The following is a 22,669-nucleotide window of genomic DNA, read 5'->3' as shown; positions in this document are numbered from 1 at the left end:
TGTTGGTCGGGAAGGGACGCGACGTGCGGGCAGCAATGGGGTGCCAGGCGGCTGTTGGAGGTGGATGGCGAGGCTCCGGCCGCCGTCCTTCGGGGAGCCTTGGTCGGCCAACGACGGATCTGGCGACCTGGTCTCCCACATCCATGGAGGCCACCAAGCAGAGAAGGACGGTATCGATGGGCCACTCCCTAGACCTCTCGGCGCCCGGCGCCCTCAGGAGTAGGGGCGGCGACCGGAGCAGTCGTCGGCATGGGAGTGGCGGCGGCCGGCGCGGGAGGCAGGCCGGCGAGGGAGGGGAGGCGTGCGGCCAGCGCGGGAGGCGGGGGCGGCGAGGGACGCTTGCGGCCGGCGTGGGAGGAAGGAGGAGCGGAGAGGTCCTGCGGGCGTGGGCGTAGTGCGCAACGGTTTTTTTCCGAAAGGGTGTGTGGGTTAATGATCGTGGCTTAAGCGTGGCTTGTTGCGTTAAACACGGAGATATTTTAGACCCTTGGATTTAGTAAATAGACGGTTCGGATTATTTGGATCCGCCTCTCTCTTCTTTTTATAGGGATAGTAGATGCGTGGTTGGCCGTATGTGTGGTTGTGCAATGTGTATATTGTGTAGCACGTACGCGTTGTCGTGATGTACCATGGGACATAGAGACGACCATTTAGATACATACACTATTGGATGAAGCCTAAGGCCCTGTTTGTTTTGGATTCCGGGACCAGATTCAGCTTTGCCAGTGAAGCCGAATCTAAAATCTGAAACAAACAACTATTTGGAATCAGCTTTTCCAATGAGGCTAAATCTGGACTTTGATTATTTTTAGTGCAATTTCCAGAAGCACCTCAAAGTGTACTCAGCTTTGCCATTGAAGCGAATCCACGGCTGATTAAAATCTAAGCGAAGCTGAAACAAACAGGGCCTTATTGGCATGTTATATATGGACGATTTGTACTATTTTATATCCGAATTTTGATGAAGTCCGTCGTGTTTGTACGAATTTTGTCATGTTAATTTATATGCGGTTTCAATTATATACGACCAGTGTTAGATGGCTGGCTCTCGCATTCGTGTTTGTCGACTGGTCCCCTCTTTTTTTGAAAAGGGGATATATTAATATCACGAATATACCAATTAGACCCGGCTTCTGTGCCAACAAGAAGTCACAAAGATACCTAGGATGCACACAACCCGAAAAGAAAAGGAAAAGGAAAAAATGGCCTCGCCAAAGTGATCATCTCCTTTGAACATCACACACAACCACCACCAAAGACAACACCCGAAAAATATAAAAGGCCTTCAAATGTGATGCCTTCAAGAAGGAAATCCGAAAAATATAAAAGGCCTTCAAATGTGATGCCTTCAAGAAGGAAATAGTACACAAGCGCCGTCGTCGCCCGATCCAAGATCATATGTTTTCACCCTGGAGAAAGACTGGGCTCTCAAAACAATACCTTCAACAAGGCAATTGCGAGGCACAAACCAATGAAGGCCAGACCTTAGATTTTCATCGTGAAAGTCATGACTCGGCACCCGAGGAGCACCACCAAAAATGAAATCTTCACGTGCTGCCGCCCCCACTTGACACTATTGCTACTGGAAGTTATCAAACATCTGGCTGACTCCATCGCCTACAAGGCCCCATCCGCCTTACTGATTCTCCGATCTTAGCCATCAAGACTTTCTCCGCTGCTGTCTGTGCCATGGAAATCGAGATGCCAACATGTCCCATGGTGTCAACAAACAACAGAGCTTCGCGACACGCCCTCCCGGAGCCATGTAGGCTGATATGGACATGCACGACCAGATACTATATGGTCCAGATATCCTTGGGCAAGATCTTCGGCAGTAGTTCTGGAACACGTCGACAGCTGGATCGAGGAGGATCGATCATGTTGGTCGTTGTCGTGATGCGACAAGAGTACAAGGACCACCACCACACCGCGGCCTCCATCATCTTGACGCCATCGCCGCCATGACGGAGGACACCGACCCTCGCTGCTCACAGCCCGCGACCCCAAGTGCCAGATCTAACGGAACCAGCACCAGCCGCCCCGCCATCATGCCCCGCTGCCCTGCCCCGCCACCTTCGCCACGCAGCCGTCGCCGCATCCAAGGCCCGCCCGTTCGAGACGTTGCGACAACGCCCTGCGGGAGCGTCGTGCTCCACGCCCGCTCGCCACATCCCGCGCCGTAGCCACCAAGGAAGGAGGGATAAGGGCCCTACCGCCAACTGGGCTTCGCTGGCGGCACCCTCTGGCAGCAGCTGGGGGAGGGGAGGGGGCGGCAGCGGCCGTTAGGGTTTCGCCCAAACGCCCGCGGAAGCGACCTGGGCGATCTCGTATCCTACTTAAATTGAAGGAGAATTTCACTTGAGCCGTGGGCGGTACTAAACACCAGTGAAAACACGAGGCAGATGAGAGATTCTTCCCCGTTACGTACTCCCTACATTTCATAATGTAGTGCTTCCTCTATCCCCGTGCTTCAACTTTGACCGTAAATTTAACTATCAAGACCGATTGCGACGGGAGCAAAAATTATATCAGTGAATTCGTATTCGAAAGAAATTTTCAATTATATAATTTTTTCGTCCACCTCAGTTAGTCTCGTTAGTTAAATTTATGGTCAAAGTTAAACCTCGAGAAACGTGAACGCACTATATTTTAGAATGGAGGGAGTAGTTCTAATCCAATCATTCATCCAAACCTTCATGTGCAGAGGCGAAAACTAAATTGTTAAACCGGCCGATCGTGAAACACGAGCCGTCGGCGGAATGTTTAATCCCTGCGTGCGGCTGCAGGTGCCCACAAAGTCCTTTAGGTTGCACCTGCTAAAACCATCCGATTTTATGATCAAGCTGGTAGCCTGGTGGTACTTACTAGTAGTAATATAACACTTCTGCATATAGGCAGTGTGCTGGACGGCTGGCGCCTTTAGACTTTCCACCTAATGGCGCCTATAAACTGCGTAGAATGGAAAAGTAACAGGTGAAACACCATTGGGGCACGGAAGTAAACTAAACCACCCATCCTCTTCCAAAGCCGTATCATTAAGGCCTTGTATAATGCAAGGCGTTTAGAGAAGGTGCTTAGATAAATAAGTCTTGTGTTTTTATACTAGTGCTTATCTATATATTAGACGTTTAATTATATGTCTTTTCAGTAGAAAAAATAGACACCGATGCTTTAAAAAAAATCAGTTTACTTTTTTAAGCATCTCCCTAAGCATCTAGCATTGTACAAGGCGTAATGCAATCAATTAAGCGGGTGATGCGATAGTAGCTGAATGAAAAGGCAGGTCGGATGGGCCAAAGAAGTAGGAGTAATATACTACGACGAGCAATAGGAAGGAAGGAAGGCAGTCGCTTGAATTAATCCATTCTTTGCACTCCTTCCCACACCAGTATCAATACCCGCTCTAGTTCGATACTCCGCTTTCCATTCCACATGATAAGCCGAACGGACAGTAAATCTCCCAAACTTGCATAATTGCCATGCTATGAAATCTGTTTGCTCTTGGGATGGAAGCGGAATTTGCATAATCCTTGTAACGTCAATTGGCCAAAAATTGTCATGTACCAATCACATTCGGTATGGAAATTACTTTGGGATTTGAGTATCCCCCCAAAATCCATATTTTTATTTGGAGAGCTCTACACGGAATTGTGCCTTGTTACTGTAATTTAGCGAACAAACACATTAAAACTCCAGTGACTTATCCGGTGTGCAAGGTAGTTCCTGAAGACCTTAAGCACATGTTATTTATCTGTGGCAGAGCTAGAGAGGTATGGGAGGAACTCGGCCTAGGCGCGAATGTGGCCGCAATTGCTGAGCACCATAGGTCTGGTTCATTGATACTTGATGAGATAATATGCTCCAATTTACCTGGTGGTGTCTCGTTCCAGGGAGAAAATGTAGTGGAATTGGCTATGGTTGCGTGTTGGTATATCTGGTGGGAATGACGTCAAGTGTCCCATGATAAAGAGATTGGTATGCCAGCACGATCGTCTCTACAGATTAGGGGTATCGTTGCTAACTGGGTAGCAGAAAAGAAGCTAGTTCCTTCACGACAGACTAGATGGTCTAGACCAGCATCAGGCTGTATAAAGCTTAATGTTGATGCTTCATATCATGTTGACTCAGGTGCAGGGGCAAGTGGTGCTATTTTACGAGATTCGAAGGGAGGTTTTGTTGCAGCGGCCATGGAATATAAACCGAATGCAATGGACGCTCCAACGATGGAGGCGTTTGCGCTATTATTGGGACTACGACTTGCTGAGTAGATGGGCATTTTTTCTTTGTCCATTGAGAGTGATTCTATGGAGATTGTTCAAGCTATCCAGAATCCAGATGATTACCGGGCGTCAGGTACAGTAATTACTGACGATTGTCGAAGGTTGATGAGTTTTTTCGGCAAGGCGACAATAAATCATTGTGTGCGTGATGTAAACGAGTGCGCTCATACTATTGCTCGTTTTAGTTTCTTAGGTCAGGAGTCAAGGGTGTGGCTTGATAAACCTCCTGATTTCCTGATTCCGCTTATTGTAAAGGATATGATTATGAATTAATTAAAGTCGCCGAAGTTCAAAAAAAAAATCCATTCTTTGCACTCGAAGCAAGCAAGCAAGCAATCAGATTAAAATAGCAAAAAGAAAAGATAGTGTGCGATGGATCGATCTGGACGGCCATCTTCTTTCCTTTCTACTAGAACGCGGACGGGATTGATCTGCTTAATTTGCGTAGAGCCGCATCACACGGCGGGGCCGGGACGGGATCGGGATCGGCGGTCGCTTTCGGGGAACGGAACCCAACGGCGGCAGCGGTGTCCGCGCTCCGGATTCCAGCGCTGTTTTTCGTCGCTGTCTTATCCGGGCGTGCGTGCGTACGCGCGTGCGTAATAATCTGCGCGGGCTGCGGCACATTGTGGCATCCATCGAACGAACGACCGACCGAGATGGCGAGAAAAACTGTAGGCTCGTCGTCGTCAGCAGCGCTTATCGGGAGGACTGGATAGAGGATAACTGGGTCGGTTCTCCTGTGGACCATTCGTTCTCTTCTTCTACAGAATTTCACGCGCAGCTCTCCTCTGCATGGTAATGGTAGCATCACATGGCTTGTGAGGACTGCCAGCTGACAGATAGAAGTACAGAACTTACCGTGCCTGTCAAAGAGGTTCAGTTCAGTCACTCGCACAGATCCAGCTCCCCGGATCGATATCGAGGGAATATTACCAGGGATGATACTGTATGAGTGCCAGCCAGATTCGGGTCATCGGTGTCCAGATCCAAATCGAGCTGGTCCCCTGCCTATCCTTCCTGGGAGAAAAAGCTTTTACAATGGTGTTCCGCCGCACCGCACCGCACCGCCGAGCTCTCCCTCAACGATTTGCTCTGTTTCCCTTGCCGCGTCCATCGTTTCGTTGATTCTCCTTGGGCATCTTCCTCCTCCGCACTTCCGCGGGCCCATGAGCTGGCAGTAAAGCTACCGTGCTGGTTCGACTGCGCCCCACGTATACGGCGCATCTTAAAAAACACAACCAGGTTCTCGGAGAGCCACACGACACAAGACATCTTAAAAACACAAGCAGGTTCTCGGAGAGCCACGCGAACTCAGAGTAGAACGTGTGCCGCCACCGCCGCTCCATCACCAAAGCCGACCTAACACCTGTCCTACAGTCAGAAAATCGTCGTGTTAAGGTCCAGGTGAACAAACATCCCGAGCCGCCATCGCAGAAGACTTGTGTAGACAAAAAGTCCTAGAGCCAAACCATGCCCTAAACAAAACTCTCATCGACTTCGCAATCAATGGCGGAGTTTAGTGGGGGCCAACCTGGGCCATGCCCCCCCCCCCTCCCCAGCTCAAAGGAAATCAAGCCAATATCCCTGTCTATTAAGCTTATTTTTCACTAAACATCAGTTGAAAATAATTATGTTTGCCCCCCCCCCCCCCCCCCCCCTCAAGCCCATGCCCCCCTTCCCCCATATTTTTGGCTCAAGCTCCGCCACTGTTCGCAACGATGATGGTGAAAGCAGCGCAGCGATAGAGCGGGAGCACGAATCACTAGAGAGCGACCTGTCACGTTAGGGAGACACCAAGTGAAAAAAATGATACCATAGTCTCATTGTTGTCAGGAAAACAATAAGAACGTCACCCCAATGGCTGATCACAACACCACCACGGCAAAGAACATGGAGAAGAAGACCATCACCTCAATAGCAATGCACCGACACATGCAAGCACCTGCCCAAATCCAAAGGACCCGAGACGATGTAGACACCGCCTCTTAAGGACCCGAGACGATGTAGACACCGCCTCTTAGATCCAACATCGATAGACAACAGAACCACAACTTTGGTGAAAGATTTGAAACAGAAACTTATTTAACAGTGCCATATCCACCGTCGTCGACGAAGCCATAGACAGCCGAAAATCTAAGTAAGATAGTAGACTACTGGAGACAAGCGGACACAAAGTACATGCTCCCTTCCTCCTGTCGCCATCAGAGTAGCCGGTGGAGGCGAGCGAACCTCCAAGATGTGCGGTCCGAGGCATTGTAACTTGTTTGTTTGAATAACACAGTTGAAACATATTTGTGGATATTTGTGAGTATTGTTCCTTCATAAATTTTACTTGTTTTCTCCATGATGTGATAGAAGGATGTGTATTGCAGCAGTAAATTTGTATACCCACAAGTATTGTTTACTTGTATACCCACACGTGTCAAATCATCGTATAATTTCATGTTAAATGTAGAAATATTTTCTTTGAATATTTCAGATAACATGCACATCCCAAAAACAATTTATTTTTTGTAGAAATATCACATAAAAACAATATACGCATGCATGGAGAACACAAATTTTCTGGTACATACAAGATCAAATCAAAGTAGTTAAGATGCAACAAATACCAAACATATGAGTTACTAGGGAAAGGTATTCCATTTTCTCACAACCTTTGATTACAGAATTACAATGAAGTTTCCAAAACGTCTGAGTAATTAGAGGAAGGTACACCATTTATTCACAAACTTTGGGTGATATTTACAAATCTACAGTAAATATTTAGCAACATATGAGTGACTAGATGAAATTATAATATTTTACCACAACCTTGGAAGAATAACTATAACACGACACTAAAATTTTCAAAAATCTCGGAAAATTACCATCTTAACTCGTGCTTTTTATATTGCAATACATGAAAATTATTTGTTAAATTAATGTGAAATTTTGTAAGTTAAAACCTCTTTAATGGAAGTTAGAAATGTCATTTCCAGTTTATCATGAATCGAGGATTTCCAGAGTATATTACGTTTTTTTGAGACAGAGTATATTAGGTTTTTCAAAACATTTCCCAGTGAGTATATAGGCAGGAGATAAAAGACATGAGGACTAGTTGCATGAGTTATACGAGCGAGAGGAGATATACTACAAGCAGAGATCAAGAGTGGACTGGTTACAATACGACGATCAAAACACTCAGTACTTCCAGAACAGAGCCTCGCATAGGAAGATGAAAAATACGGTTAAGGCGTTACGTAGGGAGGATGGAACTAAATGTACTGATGATGATGGCATGTGTGTGATGGCTGCAAACTTTTATGAGAAGTTGTTCACATCCGAGGGGTCAAGGGATGTGGACAAGATTTTGCAACACATTGAGACGACCGTAACGGATGAGATGAATGCTAGATTGTCAGCACCGTTCACAGATGTGAAAATTGAGAAAGCATTATTTCAGATGGGACCAACGAAAGCTCCAGGCCCGGATGGATTCCCGGCGATGTTTTACCAACAACACTGGTCGTTGGTGAAAGAGGAGGTGTGTGCAGCTATTCGTGATTTCTTGGCGGGGAGGACGACACCGGAAGGTCTTAACGACACCGTGATTGTGATGATTCCCAAGGTGGCTTCACCGGAGATGCTGGCTCAGTTCCGACCCATTAGTTTGTGCAATATATTGTATAAGATCGCGTCAAAAACATTGGCAAACAGGCTCAAGTAGGTGTTGCCAATGCTGATAGCGGAGGAGCAAAGTACGTTCATCCCAGGGAGGTTAATAACGGATAACGTGTTGGTGGCCTATGAGTGCGTTCATGCAATTAGGAAGAGGAAGAGGAGGAAACCACTTTGCGCGATTAAGCTTGATATGATGAAGGCATATGACAGGGTGGAGTGGACTTTTCTCGACCAGGTGATGACACAGTATGGCTTCTCTACTCACTGGAGAGAGATGATCATGAGGTGTGTCAGGACAGCAAGTTTTTTGGTTTAGCTGAATGGTGGTCTCTCACACAGATTTCTCCCATCTAGAGGACTCAGGCAGGGGATCCTTTGTCACCCTACCTTTTTCTCTTTTGTGTCGAGGGATTCTCAGCTTTGTTGAAACACGCCCAGGAGGAAAAGAGGATCAAGGGTGTCTCGTTTGGGAGCACTGACCCCACGGTCACTCATTTGCTTTTCGCTGACGATAGTATTGTGTTCTTGGAAGGGTCTCAAGATAACTATCTTTGCCTACGTGCTATCTTGCAGGATTATGAGGGGGCTTCAGGACAGAAAGTAAACTTGGATAAATCAGCAATATTTTTTGGGAATGGGTGTGATGAGGATGAAAAGGTGGCTCTCAAGCAAACTTTGCGCATCTCTTCGGAGGCGCTCAGCGAGCGATATTAAATCACAATTTACTAAAGGGAAGGTGTCAGGTTGGGAAATCGTTGGGAAATCCAAGAAGGGAACTTTCCAGTATGTCAAGGAGAGCGCTAAAGGGAAGGTGTCAGGTTGGAAGGGACAAGGACTAACCAAGATGGCCAGGGAGGTTTTGATCAAGTCAGGGCTTCAGTCTACTCCAACTCTCACCATGAGCTGTTTTCAACTCACTAAGAAAATGTGCGGGAACCTGTCATCTATATCTTCAAACTTCTGGTGGGGTGAGGAGAACGGTGAGAAGAGAGTACACTGGATTGCATGGGATAAGATGTGCACGAGGAAGAAAGAAGGGGGGCTTGGATTCAGGGACCCGGAAATGTTTAACCAAGCCTTGCTTGCAAAATAAGCTTGGAGGTTGCTTCAGGTGCCAAACTCTTTGTGCGCAAGAGTACTCAAAGCTAGATATTACCCAGATAGCTCTATTTTTAATGCTACTTGTCCGAGTGGGGGGGTCCTTTACATCCAGGAGCATAATTCACGACCGGGAACTGCTGTTAGAAGGGCTTATTTGGCGCATTGGTGATGGATCCAGAATCCGGATTCACCACGATAACTGGATCCCGCGGAAGGGCAGCCTGAAGCCACTGGCCAGGTTTTTGTCCCGGGTATAACTAGAGTTGGTGACCTGCTGAATGCAACGGGCACGGGCTGGGATATGGCGAAGGTGCAACATATGTTTCCTCCCGGTGAAGCATGCGATATCAGGAAGATAACAGTAGGGGGGCCGATGGTGGAGGATTATCTCGCTTGGAATTATACGAAGAACGGGGAGTTCACGGTCAGATCAGCTTACCATCTTGGTATGGCGCTGAGGAAGGCTAAAAGCGGGAATCCTGGGTCCTCTTCATCGGGGGCGAGCCATAAAGCGTGGATGAATCTATGGGATACAGTGGCGCCGGGCAGGATGAAGATCCACACGTGGCGTCTGATCCGTAATGGGCTTGCGGTGGGCTCGGAGTTGCATAGGCGCAAGATCAAACCGGGAGTGTTTTGTGTTGTGTGTGGAAGGGAGGAGACAAACTTACACATGTTTTGGCGATGCCCTCATTCGGCAAAATTCTGGACCTTGGTGTGCTCGGAGTTGGGAACACCAGTGGCGATCCGCCGGAGTCAGTTCGTTCCCAGAGTGCACTATCCCAATGGCTCATGTCCTGGTTTGGTGATGCGTTGGACGATGCCCGAGCGATCACGGTGCAGGGCCTGTATGCGCCGTGGATGGCAAGAAACAACACACGTGAAGGGACGAGGATCGAGGAGGCGAGTGACATGGTTACGATGATCAAGAGGCTCATGGAGGAGTGGCAGCAGGTGCATGGTAAGGACAGCAAGACCCCTCGATCTATACCAATACAGAAGTGGAGCGCTCCTGATCATGGCTGGATTAAGGCTAATGTTGATGGTGCAACTACCAAAGAAGGAGAGAAGGGGGACGCGGGGGGGGGGGGGGTGGTTTTCCGGAATGCAGACAGAGCCTTCATTGCTGCGGCGTGTCAGAGCTACCCTAATGGTGGTGATCCAGCATTGGCGGAGCTTCAAGCATGCAGGAGAGCTGCCCAGATGGCTGGAGATCTTAACCTTGCAAAGGTACATATTGAGATGGACTGCCAAGATGTGGCACGGAAGCTGCCGAGTGAAAATGATGATCTTTCCACGTTGGGGCCAATGATTAAGGAGGTGAAAAATCTGCTAGCGACGCTGGAATGGAAGGTGACATGAGTTCGGAGGACAGCCAATGGAGCTGCGCATTTACTAGCAAAGGAAGGAGTAGCGAATAATCGTAGTATGGTCTGGGTGCATGATCCTCCAGAATGTATTTTGCAGATAGAAATCCCTGCCTTTTATGACTGAATAAAGTCGAACTAAGTTTCAAAAAAAAAACATTTCGCAGTGAGAGAAGCCCAACGGCGATGGGTGGGCCGTACACACGAATGAGAGCCTCGGGCCATAGCATCAGCACGGGCCGGCTGTGACGTCTCGACCTAACAGGACCAGCCCGTCCGGCCCACACAATGCCGCCGCCGTCTCTCCTAGCGGCCCGTGCTCATATACCACGCTGCCACGGCTCTCCCCCCCGTTCCCCATTCTCTCGGAAGTCGAGCTCCCAAACCCTAGCTCCCACCGCAGCGGCCACCGCCCCCCGGCCCCCGCCCCCTCCCGGTTCGCCGCCCGCTTCCTTCTCCCGCACCAGCGATCCCTCTCCCCTGCCCGGCCGCTCGCTGAATCATCCGCGCGTTTGATCTGCAGGTGCGCGCTTGCTGCTGCAGACGAGAAGCGGCTGAGGCGAAGAAGAGGAATCGACCATGGCGACCCGTAAGCTCCCCGTCCCTTTCTCCAGTGCGAGTTTTGTCCCCCACGAATTCAGTGGCATCGGAAGGGGCGGCTGTGGCTGTCGAATCCTCTCGGTTTTTTCACTGTTCGGATTGACTGATTGGTTGGTCGCCGCGGCTGCGGTGCGCGTTTAGGGGATGTTATGGAGTGTCGATTTCGTGGCTAGATGTTGAGAACAGTTGGTATTTAGGCAGCATATTAGAGATGTTGTAGGTTGGTCCTTTCGAAAGGATTCTCAACTGTCTGGATATGATTTATTCTTCGGTATCTAGGATTTAGAGTTCGAATTAATGTTTAGATTAGCTTTGAGTTTGTGATGAGCAGCTGTTTGTTGCGCACTCTGATGAGAGATTGCAGTTAAGTTAACCACATCCCCATTTCATATACAAGTGGTGCTGTTGTGCTCTGAGAATATGAAATCGTGATGTTTAATCATGTGGTACACCTCCAAGTGGATGCTCTTGTGCCTGTGATAAGTGTTAGAAGTTCCTATGTGATTTTTCAGTACAAGTCATTACCCTTCTAGTCTGAGTTGCTGTACTGTTTGTGGCAACTCTGCTTCTTGTAGCCTTTGGGTTTTGACCTTGTTCTTTGCTATGTGGTTTCTGTAGGTATCCAGTTTGAGAACAACTGTGAAGTTGGTGTTTTCTCCAAGCTCACAAATGCCTACTGTCTGGTTGCAATTGGAGGATCAGAGAATTTCTACAGGTTAGCAATGGATGTTTTCTTTGGTTTAGCTCTTTGGACTTTTGGTGGAAGCAGAGGAATAACCAGCTCTAACTGATTGATCTTTTGAATACCTATGCAGTACATTTGAGTCTGAGCTTGCAGATGTCATTCCTGTGGTCAAGACCTCTATCGGTGGCACTAGAATAATTGGTCGCCTCTGCGTTGGTTAGCATTTGAACTTATATTCAGTCATTTGAGCTATTCACTCACTTGTAGTGTACTTACCACCACCTTGATGACCCCAGGAAACAAGAATGGACTTCTCTTGCCACACACAACCACTGATCAAGGTACTCTGTTACAGTACCTCAATCTACGATGCAATTGTTTGCATAATTCTGTTATGTCTTGTGTGTTGTTGACTTGTTACGTACTGCACAGTGCTCTTATGGTTTAATATGCTTTGAATACGAAGTTGCTTTCTACCAGCATGCACTTTCAAGTTGATTTTAGTACTTCAGGACTGTTGATACTATTGGAATTACATAGAAGTTGCTTAGAGATTTGGTATGTATATAGAGGCTGGTTTCTTCAGGCACTTGTAATGTATCAGTTCTTAGAAATCTTGCAACTAGAGAGGCATGATTTCTGTAGGCAAGTGATATTATGATTTTCGTGATGCTTATTATGTTTATGGGATTTCAAAATTTTCTAGAGCTTCAGCATCTGAGGAACTGCATACCTGATCAAGTGGTTGTTCAGCGCATCGATGAAAGGCTGTCTGCCCTTGGCAATTGCATATCCTGCAATGACCATGTTGCGCTCACACACCCTGACCTTGACAAGGTATGCCTATACATCCCTAGTGATGTCTGTTTGCTGACCCTGTGCCTTTCCTAGCTTACCTTCAACTAAACTATCTCCTGTTTGGTTCCCCAGGCAACTGAGGAGCTTATTGCAGATGTGCTTGGGGTTGAGGTGTTCCGTCAGACGATTGCAGGAAATATCCTTGTTGGCAGCTACTGTGCATTCTCTAACAGGGGTGGACTGGTATGTTGTTGCTGCATTTGCATACCTCTGATCTACATGTTTCTGCAAAAATTGGTTAAGTTGTTAATGTGCAATTCCTTTGTGGCACAGGTCCATCCTCACACATCCATTGAAGATCTTGATGAGCTGTCCACACTCCTCCAAGTCCCTCTTGTCGCTGGAACCGTGAACCGTGGTAGCGAGGTCATTGCTGCGGGCATGACGGTGAACGACTGGACCGCCTTCTGTGGCTCAGACACCACGGCTACCGAGCTGTCCGTCATTGAGAGCGTCTTCAAGTTGAGAGAAGGCCAGCCCACGGCGATCGTCGATGACATGAGGAAGTCGCTGATTGACAGCTATGTCTAAATGATCAAAGGGCATGCGGTGCGGTGTGGTTGGTTCTTGAGCTGTACTCTTGGTTGACAGTAGCAAAAAAAACGTGCCTGTCTAAGCTGTTACTTCTGTCTGTCTTCTGAATCTGGAACTACACACTTATATGCTTTGTACTCGTAAAGCTTACGGTATTGGAAGACGTGCTCTTGCGCTTTTGTGATATTAGAATCTTATAACTGCGAGTGATGTTGGTTTTATATTCGAGCATTGCCCAACTTTGGCTACATCTACATTGACGATTCATGCATTGTTGTTTTTGCAATTGGAAAAACATCTTGCTCCGTTACATAAAAAATATGCACAGGTCCTCAGCTGTGTGATGGCAGATCAAAATGATAATCGGCACATGCCTTTTGCTCGCTTATTGTATACGGGTACAAAACCATTACACATACGTAGTGGAAATAAAACAGCACAGTACACCTTTACCATAATAATCAACACATGGGCCGAGAACTTGGTATATTGTAGACTGAATTAGGACGCTCCGCCGATGCGGCCCTGCTTGGCGGCGGTGACGGTGATCTTCATCCCGGCCTGGCAGTCGCCGGGGACGCTGGAGATGAAGTAGTTCGGGCCGAGGGCGAGCGTGACGCGGTCGGCCCCGGACTTATACACCTTGGCGCCGCTCGGCGCGGCGCACGCCCGGTACCCCTCCGCCGACACGGCCACCACGTCGTGCGCCGTCGGGTCGTAATTGAACACTGCATGCACACGTACCCAAATCCGCATGCATCAACCACCAATTTTCATGCAGCAGACATCGATCCATGTATGTATGTATGTATGTATGCATGTCCTATCTCTAGTTACATCTAGAAACAGAGGATGTACGTACCAAGGACGTCGCGGCCCTTGAAGCGCTTGCCGTTGGGCCAGGAGCCGGCGCTGACGGACCAGCCGCCGCCGTCGCCGACGGTGAACTCCGCCGACTCCGCCACCCCCGCGTGGAGGAACGCGCAGACGAGCAGCACGCCCACCACCACCGCCATGTTGCCGCCTGCAATTCCCCGCGCCGCCATTGCTAGCTAGCTACCGAATACCGATCAGTCACTAGCTCGAGTAGAAACAGAGCAGATTGTCAAGTGTGGACTGTGAAGGGTACGGTGGCTGTTGCTACAATGGCGTCGCCGGCGTGGTTTTATAGGCTCGCCGGAGTGCAGACGTGAGTACGTGTGAGGCCAAGTGTGCGGAAAGGAGTGTGGAAATCAAGTACTGCCGGCAATATACTACGACCCCGCATATGTTTTTCCTTTCTGAAAGCGTAAAGTGGAAAGGAATTTAAGGGTTGGACCGGCCGCCGACGATCAACCGACAATAATTGAGTTAGGCTAGTCATGGTGGGGTAACTTAGTTAGTAACTTAATACATCCCGAAACAATTTTGCTTATGTGGCAAGTATTTAATGAGGAGAGAGGTGCTTGGAGTAACATAATATGTTACTGTAACATAGCGCTTCCCGAGGTAAAATGAGTCTATAAGTCAATAAATGAAACCAACTATGACACTACTACTAAGATACTTTGCACTATGGGGTAGTAACTTAGACTAGTGTCATGCATATGACACTAGTCTAAGTTACTCCCCACTATGACCAGCCTTAGAAGAATGCCTTGTTCCATGGAAGCATGCAAGGCGTGGAGAAAAACGAAAAGTGGCGTCCTGGACCCATGTATAAGTATATAGTAATAACTAGATTAGACCATACTCTCGCACGTTGCTGCGGGATTTAGTTGCAATCTATTGTTGTGAGATTTGATGGTATGAAATATGAATGTTTATTATTATTATTATTATTATTATTATTATTAATATATTAACTAAAACTAATAATACATATTTGCATTTGATAATTTTATAGTTAGTTTTTATTGAGTATAAGTCGCATAATATAATGAAAAACCTTTTCACATATCGTGTCGTGGTGAGCTTTTGTTGTGGTGGGATTTGTCCATGTTGAGTCGAATAGAAGTAATGGGGATCAACTGATAATGATCATCAATGTTGAGGTGGGCTTTTAATGAGATGGCATGTGTTCATGTTGAGATAAATAAAAAGAAGTGGGGATCAGCTACTTAGGCACTTTGTATAGGTCATATGCAGCTACTGAGATAAATAAATGAATTATGGAACAAAGGATTCCATATAAAACATAAAAGAGTAAAATGCATCGTAAGTCCTAAAATTATTGGTAATGTGTCAGTTTAGTCCTATAACTTTGAAACTGCAGCTTGGGTCCTAAAACTATTGAAGTGTGTCAGTTTAGTCCTATAACTCCATAACTGCAGTTTTTGGTCCCAAAACTATTAAATGTGTGCCAGTTTAGTCCTATAACTTCAAAACTGCAGTTTTGGGTCCCAAAACTATGCAAGTTTGTTCGTCTCAGGTCCTAAGCTTTCATGGCCAGCATCTATGGTACTCCCTCCGTCACGGTTTAGAAGGCGCACTTGAAAATTCTCTGGGATCTAGGTGGTTATCTATTGGTTGTGAGATGGGTTAAAAAATAGCATTCACACTACGCATGCATATAGAAATAGTATATCGGAGTACTAATTAGCCACTAGAAATAAATGCAATACGCCCTAAACCTTGTCTATTGTGGAAACGCACGCAAATTTAACTGTGCCTTCTAAACTGTAACAGAGGGAGTACATTTTTTCAAAAGAGCACTTTATATGTGTTTACTCCCCCAAAAGTGGTCCATACGCTTCAACATCATAGTGTGTGTTGTAACTTGCATGCCCTCCACCTTCGCGCCCATGAGCTACAAGGCAACCTCGCTAAGAGGTTTTGGCGTGGATGCCGAGGAGACCCCGAGCCGGTCAGCATGGAGGATGACATCCCTCTCCCTGGGCGCGGCCACTGAAGAGACATCAAGCCAATCAGGATGGAGGACGTCACCCCCCCCCCCCCCCCCCCCCCCCCCCCCCCCTCCCCCTCTCATGGCATTGTCCTTGCCCCTATACCCTTGCTGTAGAGTTGGTCGTGCATGTTGTTGCTTGTGCACAAGCATGGCCACACTGGGAAATAGTCACTAGTGCGGGACGACGCAGAAGTTAACCTGGTAGGTCCATTGGGTCAACGTCGCAACAATTCAAGCATCTCCAAGCGACACAACGGTAGGTCAATGCTAGCTATGCAAGCTTAGGACCTGAGATGAACAAACTTATATAGTTTTGGAATCCCAAACAGCAGTTTAAAAGTTATAGGACTAAACTGGCACGCTTCCAATAGTTTTAGGACCTAAAACTGCAATTTCAAAGTTATTGGACTAAACTGACACATTTTCAATGTTTCAGATACATTTTACTCGAAATAAAAAGCACACCAGATTCAGTAAATGGTACGAGACCACTATATAAAGCTCCGTGGAAAAAAAATGCCACTTCATAGATATATCGAGGATCTGCGCGCAGGTGTCAGAGTAAATAAATGGGTAAAGCAATCAGCAATGCTGAGGGTCCATCACACACATAAATGGGGAAAGAAATGATGTGCCTGAATCTCATCCAGAGTAACAGTCAATCACACACTTAAAAGAGATCTAACGGAGAAACAGTCAATCACACACTAAAGAGAGTGCCAATGTGACTCTGGTTTGTCCCACTCTACCAGGGAAGATTGGTAAGTTGCTTGTCTTGGCATTCTGAAATGCAATTCATGGCTAGTTCTCTTAGCTGTTCTTCCACGGTCTCCATGGGAAGGGAACCATCGACGACCTTCATGACAGAAAAAGAAATGCAGTAAGCCATTGAGGTTCACATGAAAAACGGTTGCAAAAGAATCTACGGCAGGGTTCCTCAGTTTGTTCTTCCATAAATTCTAGACATGTATACTGCTTCACTTCAACTTGCACCTCCTTGACTATATACCTCACATGGACTCTGAGTTGCGAGCAAACGTGGCAAAGCAAATACAGGGCCCTATGTCAGCACGTTTTTGTGTGGCATAAGTTACCTTCCATGTCGAATCACGGAGTGAATAGTAATGCTCAGCAACTCTCTTTTGGAACTCAACTCTTTCGTATCTTTCACCCCCATAGCCTCCTCTTTCGGCCGCTTTCTGAAACAGGAATTTCAGATTTACCTTTATGAAATTCGGATTACCCGAGTAATCAACTGCAGAGAAGGGTACTTTTTGCTACAGATTCTAAGTGTGCAAAGAATATGCTCAACTACAGATTTTTCATGTTTCCTACCTTAAGCAGAATGACATACAACTGACACATATTGTTTGTTTCGTCACTGAATATAGATGAACATCTTAGGTGCATCACCATCACTGAGTTTTATCTGTATGGTTGTTTGATATAGGATTATGGGCATATGGTGGCCATCATCACCCAGTATGAGGGAACTGAACCATTCAAAGGTACAAAAGCATGAAATAAGCATTGCAAGCAATGCATAACCTAAATATTAGTTGCTTTGAACCCATAGAAAGAATTAGGAGCAATGCAGTACCTCTGGTTGTACATCAAGATATATTACAAGATCTGGAGCTAGCAGTCCAACCTCAGGGGCCTGCAATATTAAAAAATAGGCAATACTTGTCAGCATTTCACACATAAGAAGGCGCATGCCTCAAGCTTGTTAAACAGGTATCTGGCTGACCTTGCACCACCCAATATCAAGTCCTTTAGCAGCAGAAAATGCCACTCCAGAATAAGAGTAGCGGTCAACGATGAGTGTGGTTCCACCAAGTAGCTTGCTCTCCATCAAACTTCTGTACATGACAAACCCAACAAACAGCTCCATATTCAGAACCATACCAACATCTGAACTATTGCACACAGTGTGCATACTACAGATCACATAGGCACCACCCAAGAATTTCTTTCGACCTGAATACCTATTAGACTGCATAAACTGAGATTTCACAACACCAACAAACCTTTTCTCCCAGCGGTTCGCGCTGAATAGCAAATGGATGGTCCGGTCATCGAGCTGCGACTCGTTGGAAAGGTACGCGGAGATCATCTTCCCGACGCTGGTGTCTCTGTCCGGGAAGCGCCACCCTTCGGTTGCGCAGCCCTTCCCTTCCAGAAAGGACAGCAGCCGGGCGCACTGCGACGACTTGCCGCTCCTGTCCAGCCCTTCCAGGACTATGAGCGCGCCGCGGCCGCCCTTGCCGCCGCCGTTGTCCATCCTCGCACCCTGGAACGCGGCCCTGCGCTGCGGGAACAAGCCGAGGCCACGTGGAGCCGCGATGCTGGCGGCGCCCCTGCGAGGAAGATCGCACGCACACAGTAAGCTCAAGGTTGTATGCACGCGGACTGTGGTTGAGGGGAGCTTCAGTCTTGGAGCCTCACCTGCTCCAAGAAGCTGCTCTCCCGGCGAGCCGAACCAACGCAGTCATGCACAGGCGAGTACACCTACGATTCCGCCCTCTATCAGTGCTGTTCCAGGCCTCGACGCTCTATTCTTACAAGCGCGATGGTGTGGAGGGGGGAAAGAGGAGATGAGAGGAGATCTTACCTGGGCCGGGTAGCGGCGGACGGCTGTCTCCGGTGGATGGCGGCGGCGCCGACGGCGAGAGGAAGGGGGCGAGACGAAGGGCGGGTTGGTGGAGACCGGAGACTCGGGTCTTCTCTACATCTTATGGGCCGGGCCCACCTTGCAGCCTCTCTCTTTCGGATATCACGGCCCGGCCCAGCCCAATCACTAGCCTCATCCGTCCAGGGCTTAAGCTTTCGCCTAGGGTTTAACCGAGCCGCTCGCCGCTGCTCCTCCCTCGACCAAGAAGCAAATTGGCCATGGCGACCCAGGCGCGCGAGCTCCCGCCCAAGCCTGAGCTGCCCCGGGACAACGGCGACGACTACGAGGACGACGAGGATGAGGAAGAGGAGGAGGGGTGGGACGACTGGGAGTCGGACGGCGACGACGCGGCGGGCGGCGGCGGCGGCCTCCTCTGCCTGTTCTGCAGCGCGCGGTTCGACTCCGACGGCCCCCTCTTCGCGCACTGCGGCTCCGAGCACGGGTTCGATTTCCACAAGCTCGTTCGGGAGCTCGGGCTGGATTTCTACGGTTGCATCAAGCTCATCAATTTTGTGCGCTCCAAGGTGCGCCTCCTCTCCCCCCTTGCTTCCATGACCGCGCCGAGCAGCTTCTCAGCTCGATTGTTTCACTATCGATTACGCACAGCGCGAAGTTAATTGCTGTGCTAAAACTTTTGTGGTCGTATGAGGTTACCAGTGTCAGGAACCAATCCACTAGTTCCATTTCATGGTTGACTTAGATAGAAATTCTGGTGAATTTTGTGCTTGTTTGCTGCATTCCATGGCTTATGGGCCTTATGATTGATATATAGGCTGCGTCTATAGCAATTTTGTTGAATTTTGTGCTTGTTTGCTGCATTCCATGACTTATGGGTCCTTTGGTATGTAGGTTGCAGAGAATAAGTGTTGGAGCTGCCCAGAGATTTCCCAACTTGAGGGGAAGGTTCCATGGGCGGAGGACTCATACCTGAAGCCATTCATGGAAGATGACTCGCTGCTGCACAGTTTGTCCATCTTTGATGATGAAGATGACGAGGACTGTGAGATGCCAGTGGAAACAGGGGAGTGTTCAGCGGGCAATGGGAGGTCAGGTGAACTGCAGGGGAATGGTCTAAACACCATTATCGACGATTGTTCTGACATCAGTGCTAGGTTTGAGAAAGCAGTTACTACTGAAAGTAATGGTGGAGATAACAATGGGTCTCTTTCAGAGGAACAGACTGATAGGCAGCTGAAGATTACACGTGCTAGTGTTACTGCCAAGGAAATTAAAAAAGTGGATGACAACTACTTTGGGTCTTATAGTTCATTTGGCATTCATAGGGAGATGCTGGGCGACAAAGTACGTGAACTCTTGTCATATGTGATTAATAGGTTCCTTCAACATATGCGTGTTGCTTTGATTTCACATATGGGCTATTATGATTCACAATATCATCTAACTCTCCCACTGTGCCCAACCTTTTCAGGTAAGAACAGACGCTTACAGAGATGCCCTTTTGGACAACCCTAGCCTCATGAATGGAGCAACTGTACTGGATGTTGGTTGTGGTACAGGAATTTTAAGGTATGTAATGTAGGATGCGAAATGCTTTTGCAATCGTGGTTTACTTTGTCTTACCATGACGCCTGATGCTTGGTGGCAGTCTCGGGTTCAGCCCAGGCACACTGCGCATAAACTACTGAGAAAGAAAAACACTGGTAATAATTATGATTTGTACAAGTAAAAGTAAAATAATCACTTCTTTTGCAATAAATAAATAATAATAATCGCTTGACTAGGTCCAGTATGCTCAATAGCTTGTTAGCGAGAGTTCTGATTTGGTTTAAATTTCTAAATGCAATATTCGATTCGAACTGATTGCATGTGGTCTAGTGCTCATATCATCAAAGTGCAAGGCTGGTCTTTAACTGATATCATTATTCTTAATAGTGAATTGTCATTCTGTCCCTGCCTTTGGGCTGTTGCTGACAGATTCTTCTCATAGTCTTTTTGCAGCGAAGGCTGGTGCATCTAGAGTTGTTGCGGTTGATGGGAGTGCAAAGATGTCTTCTGTGGCTACACAAGTATGCTTTTCCCAATCATAATGCCAAACTTCTGGTCTCTTTGTACCATGATTTCTGTCTCACAGTTATAGAACAAATGCAGGTGACAAAAAATAATGGTTTATTATATGACGAGAATGCGCAAACAAAACAAAAAGGTAGCCCTCAAGTGATAAGTGTTGTGCATACCAAGGCTGAAGAGCTAGACCATAAAATAGTAGTTCCACCCAATGGCTTTGATGTGTTAGTAAGTGAGTGGATGGGATACTGCCTATTGTATGAATCCATGCTCAGTTCAGTCATATATGCACGCGATCATTTCCTAAAACCTGGTGGTGCTATTCTCCCGGATACTGCAACAATTGTAAGTTTGTAGCAATGCTTGCCTATATTGTTTGTCTCCAGTTTCTGCAGTTGATAACTTGTTTCTTCTGTTCCATAGCTTGGTGCTGGTTTTGGGAGGGGTGGAACTAGCTTACCATTTTGGGAAAATGTGTATGGCTTTGATATGTCATGTATTGGCAAAGAAGTAACAGGGAGTTCGGCTCGATTTCCTGTAGTTGATGTACTTGATTCTAAGGATATTGTGACAGATACTGCTGTACTCCATGTAAGTCCTAGGAACTCTGAATACTTATTTCACTTCTCAATCTTCCTCATTTTTGCTGAAGATGATTGCTATATGGAGCTAAAGAAGTTAGTTTTTATAGACTTATGGATATAAATTCTATATTTCACTACTAAGTGTAATTCACAGAGTCAATGTACTCAAAGGCTCCTGATAAAAATAAATGTACCAAAGAATCAATAATTACAATATTTGATCCACTGTGCTCAGATGTCCTAACAATGCAGGTATTTGTAATCTAACATCTTGGTTTCCTTATTGTATATGCAGTATTTTGATCTGGCAACTATGAAGGAAAGTGAAATGGATTTCACCGCGAGCTTGGAGCTAAGGCTTCCTGAAAGCGGTGCAGCTGCTGTACCAGGAGTAACCTGGTGCCATGGCATTGTCTTGTGGTTTGACACTGGCTTCACGGACAGATTCTGCAAGGACAAGCCTGTGGTCCTGTCCACCTCTCCTTTCTCCACACCAACTCACTGGTCGCAAACAATCTTCACCTTTGAAGAGCCCGTAGCGATTACAAATGAGAAATCAGTCGTTGGCTCATCTGCATCAGTTGGCTCAGCAGAGTGCCCAGCTGCCACGATCAGATCCCGCATCAGCATCGTGAGGGCCTCCGAGCACCGCAGCATAGACATATCAATCGAAACCACCGGAATCAGCTCAGATGGCCAGAAGCACAGCTGGCCAGCTCAGATCTTCAACCTTTGAGCGAAGTGCTGCCCTTGTGATGAAATTTTGCCCTTTACCTTTTCCACCGTCGGAGCTGTTCGGTCACCCACAGCGATTCTTCGTATCTTTAGGTTGAGTTGAAAACTTCTCTATGGTGGTAGGGAGCACTTGGTCCAACTGAAGTTCAGGTGAAGATGAAAGCGGGCTGAAGGTATACTTTTTAGTGGCCAGTGTGAGTTAGTGTCCTGTGAGATGTGTGTACCTGTGAAATGAACCCGGGCAAATTTGAATGTCAATCCACCAATGTAAGATGTTCACATGATACAAGTGGAAATGTTCCACTTTCGTAGTGGGAGTACATCACCATCGCTGTTCCTTAGCTGCATAATAAACTGCAAAATGTAGGGTTTAATAGCGTTATGTGCAACTTCTTTTGTGACGAGCTTTTAAAATGAATATTCTTCTGGAACAGAAGTTTTTTAGATAATTTTTTACACAAAGGAAAGACTGCGAGACTGAAACAAGGGCTTTGATGGGTATGTTCCGTCGACGCAGTCCTCTAGTAGTGTACTAGTGTGCTAACGTCGTGTACAATGCAAGGTGCTTGGAGAAATAAATCAGATTTTTTAAACACCGTGTTTATATGTATCGGGCAGACACTTAATTAGACGTCTCTCCTGTAGAAATAGACATCGGTGCTTTAGAAAAATC

At 47.1% G+C, this 22,669-nt stretch overlaps 4 protein-coding genes across 5 annotated transcripts; 2 read left to right on the top strand and 2 right to left on the bottom strand.

Annotated features, from left to right (window-relative positions):
• The first annotated feature begins 10,715 nt into the window (after window positions 1-10,715).
• On the top strand, window positions 10,716-13,312 carry LOC125536076 (eukaryotic translation initiation factor 6-2). The gene is made up of 8 exons (XM_048699202.2): window positions 10,716-10,850; window positions 10,938-11,003; window positions 11,633-11,729; window positions 11,830-11,915; window positions 11,996-12,040; window positions 12,406-12,536; window positions 12,630-12,740; window positions 12,831-13,312. The coding sequence occupies exons 2-8, from the start codon at window positions 10,994-10,996 to the stop codon at window positions 13,086-13,088; spliced, it is 738 nt and encodes a 245-aa protein (XP_048555159.1). The 5' UTR covers window positions 10,716-10,850; window positions 10,938-10,993; the 3' UTR covers window positions 13,089-13,312.
• Window positions 13,313-13,432: 120 nt separating this feature from the next.
• Window positions 13,433-14,295, bottom strand: LOC125536077 (chemocyanin-like). The gene is made up of 2 exons (XM_048699203.2): window positions 13,954-14,295; window positions 13,433-13,819 (listed from the first exon to the last, which is right to left on the bottom strand). The coding sequence occupies exons 1-2, from the start codon at window positions 14,135-14,137 to the stop codon at window positions 13,593-13,595; spliced, it is 411 nt and encodes a 136-aa protein (XP_048555160.1). The 5' UTR covers window positions 14,138-14,295; the 3' UTR covers window positions 13,433-13,592.
• A 2,189-nt stretch (window positions 14,296-16,484) lies between these two features.
• Window positions 16,485-18,719, bottom strand: ZEU1 (P-loop containing nucleoside triphosphate hydrolases superfamily protein). Of its 2 annotated transcripts, XM_048699200.2 has the most exons (7): window positions 18,593-18,719; window positions 18,427-18,489; window positions 18,009-18,338; window positions 17,729-17,840; window positions 17,579-17,638; window positions 17,073-17,177; window positions 16,485-16,834 (listed from the first exon to the last, which is right to left on the bottom strand). In XM_048699200.2, exons 2-7 carry the CDS (start codon window positions 18,471-18,473, stop codon window positions 16,724-16,726), a joined length of 765 nt encoding a protein of 254 aa, XP_048555157.1. In that variant the 5' UTR covers window positions 18,474-18,489; window positions 18,593-18,719; the 3' UTR covers window positions 16,485-16,723. The 2 variants fall into 2 exon arrangements, with proteins under 2 accessions (XP_048555157.1, XP_048555158.1); XM_048699201.2 differs by lacking the exon at window positions 18,427-18,489 and having other exon boundaries at window positions 18,593-18,717.
• A 6-nt stretch (window positions 18,720-18,725) lies between these two features.
• On the top strand, window positions 18,726-22,397 carry PRMT3 (protein arginine methyltransferase 3). Its single transcript, XM_048699198.2, has 7 exons — window positions 18,726-19,176; window positions 19,502-19,954; window positions 20,082-20,179; window positions 20,601-20,679; window positions 20,762-21,022; window positions 21,101-21,268; window positions 21,557-22,397. Exons 1-7 carry the CDS (start codon window positions 18,871-18,873, stop codon window positions 21,995-21,997), a joined length of 1,806 nt encoding a protein of 601 aa, XP_048555155.1. The 5' UTR covers window positions 18,726-18,870; the 3' UTR covers window positions 21,998-22,397.
• The last annotated feature ends 272 nt before the right edge of the window (window positions 22,398-22,669 follow it).

This window comes from Triticum urartu, chromosome 2A, assembly GCF_056163025.1.
Source record: "Triticum urartu cultivar PI428250 chromosome 2A, HENAU_Tu73, whole genome shotgun sequence".
NCBI lineage: Eukaryota > Viridiplantae > Streptophyta > Magnoliopsida > Poales > Poaceae > Triticum > Triticum urartu.
Note: the sequence above shows the minus strand (reverse complement) of the source record. Positions and strands in the feature narration are given on the sequence as shown.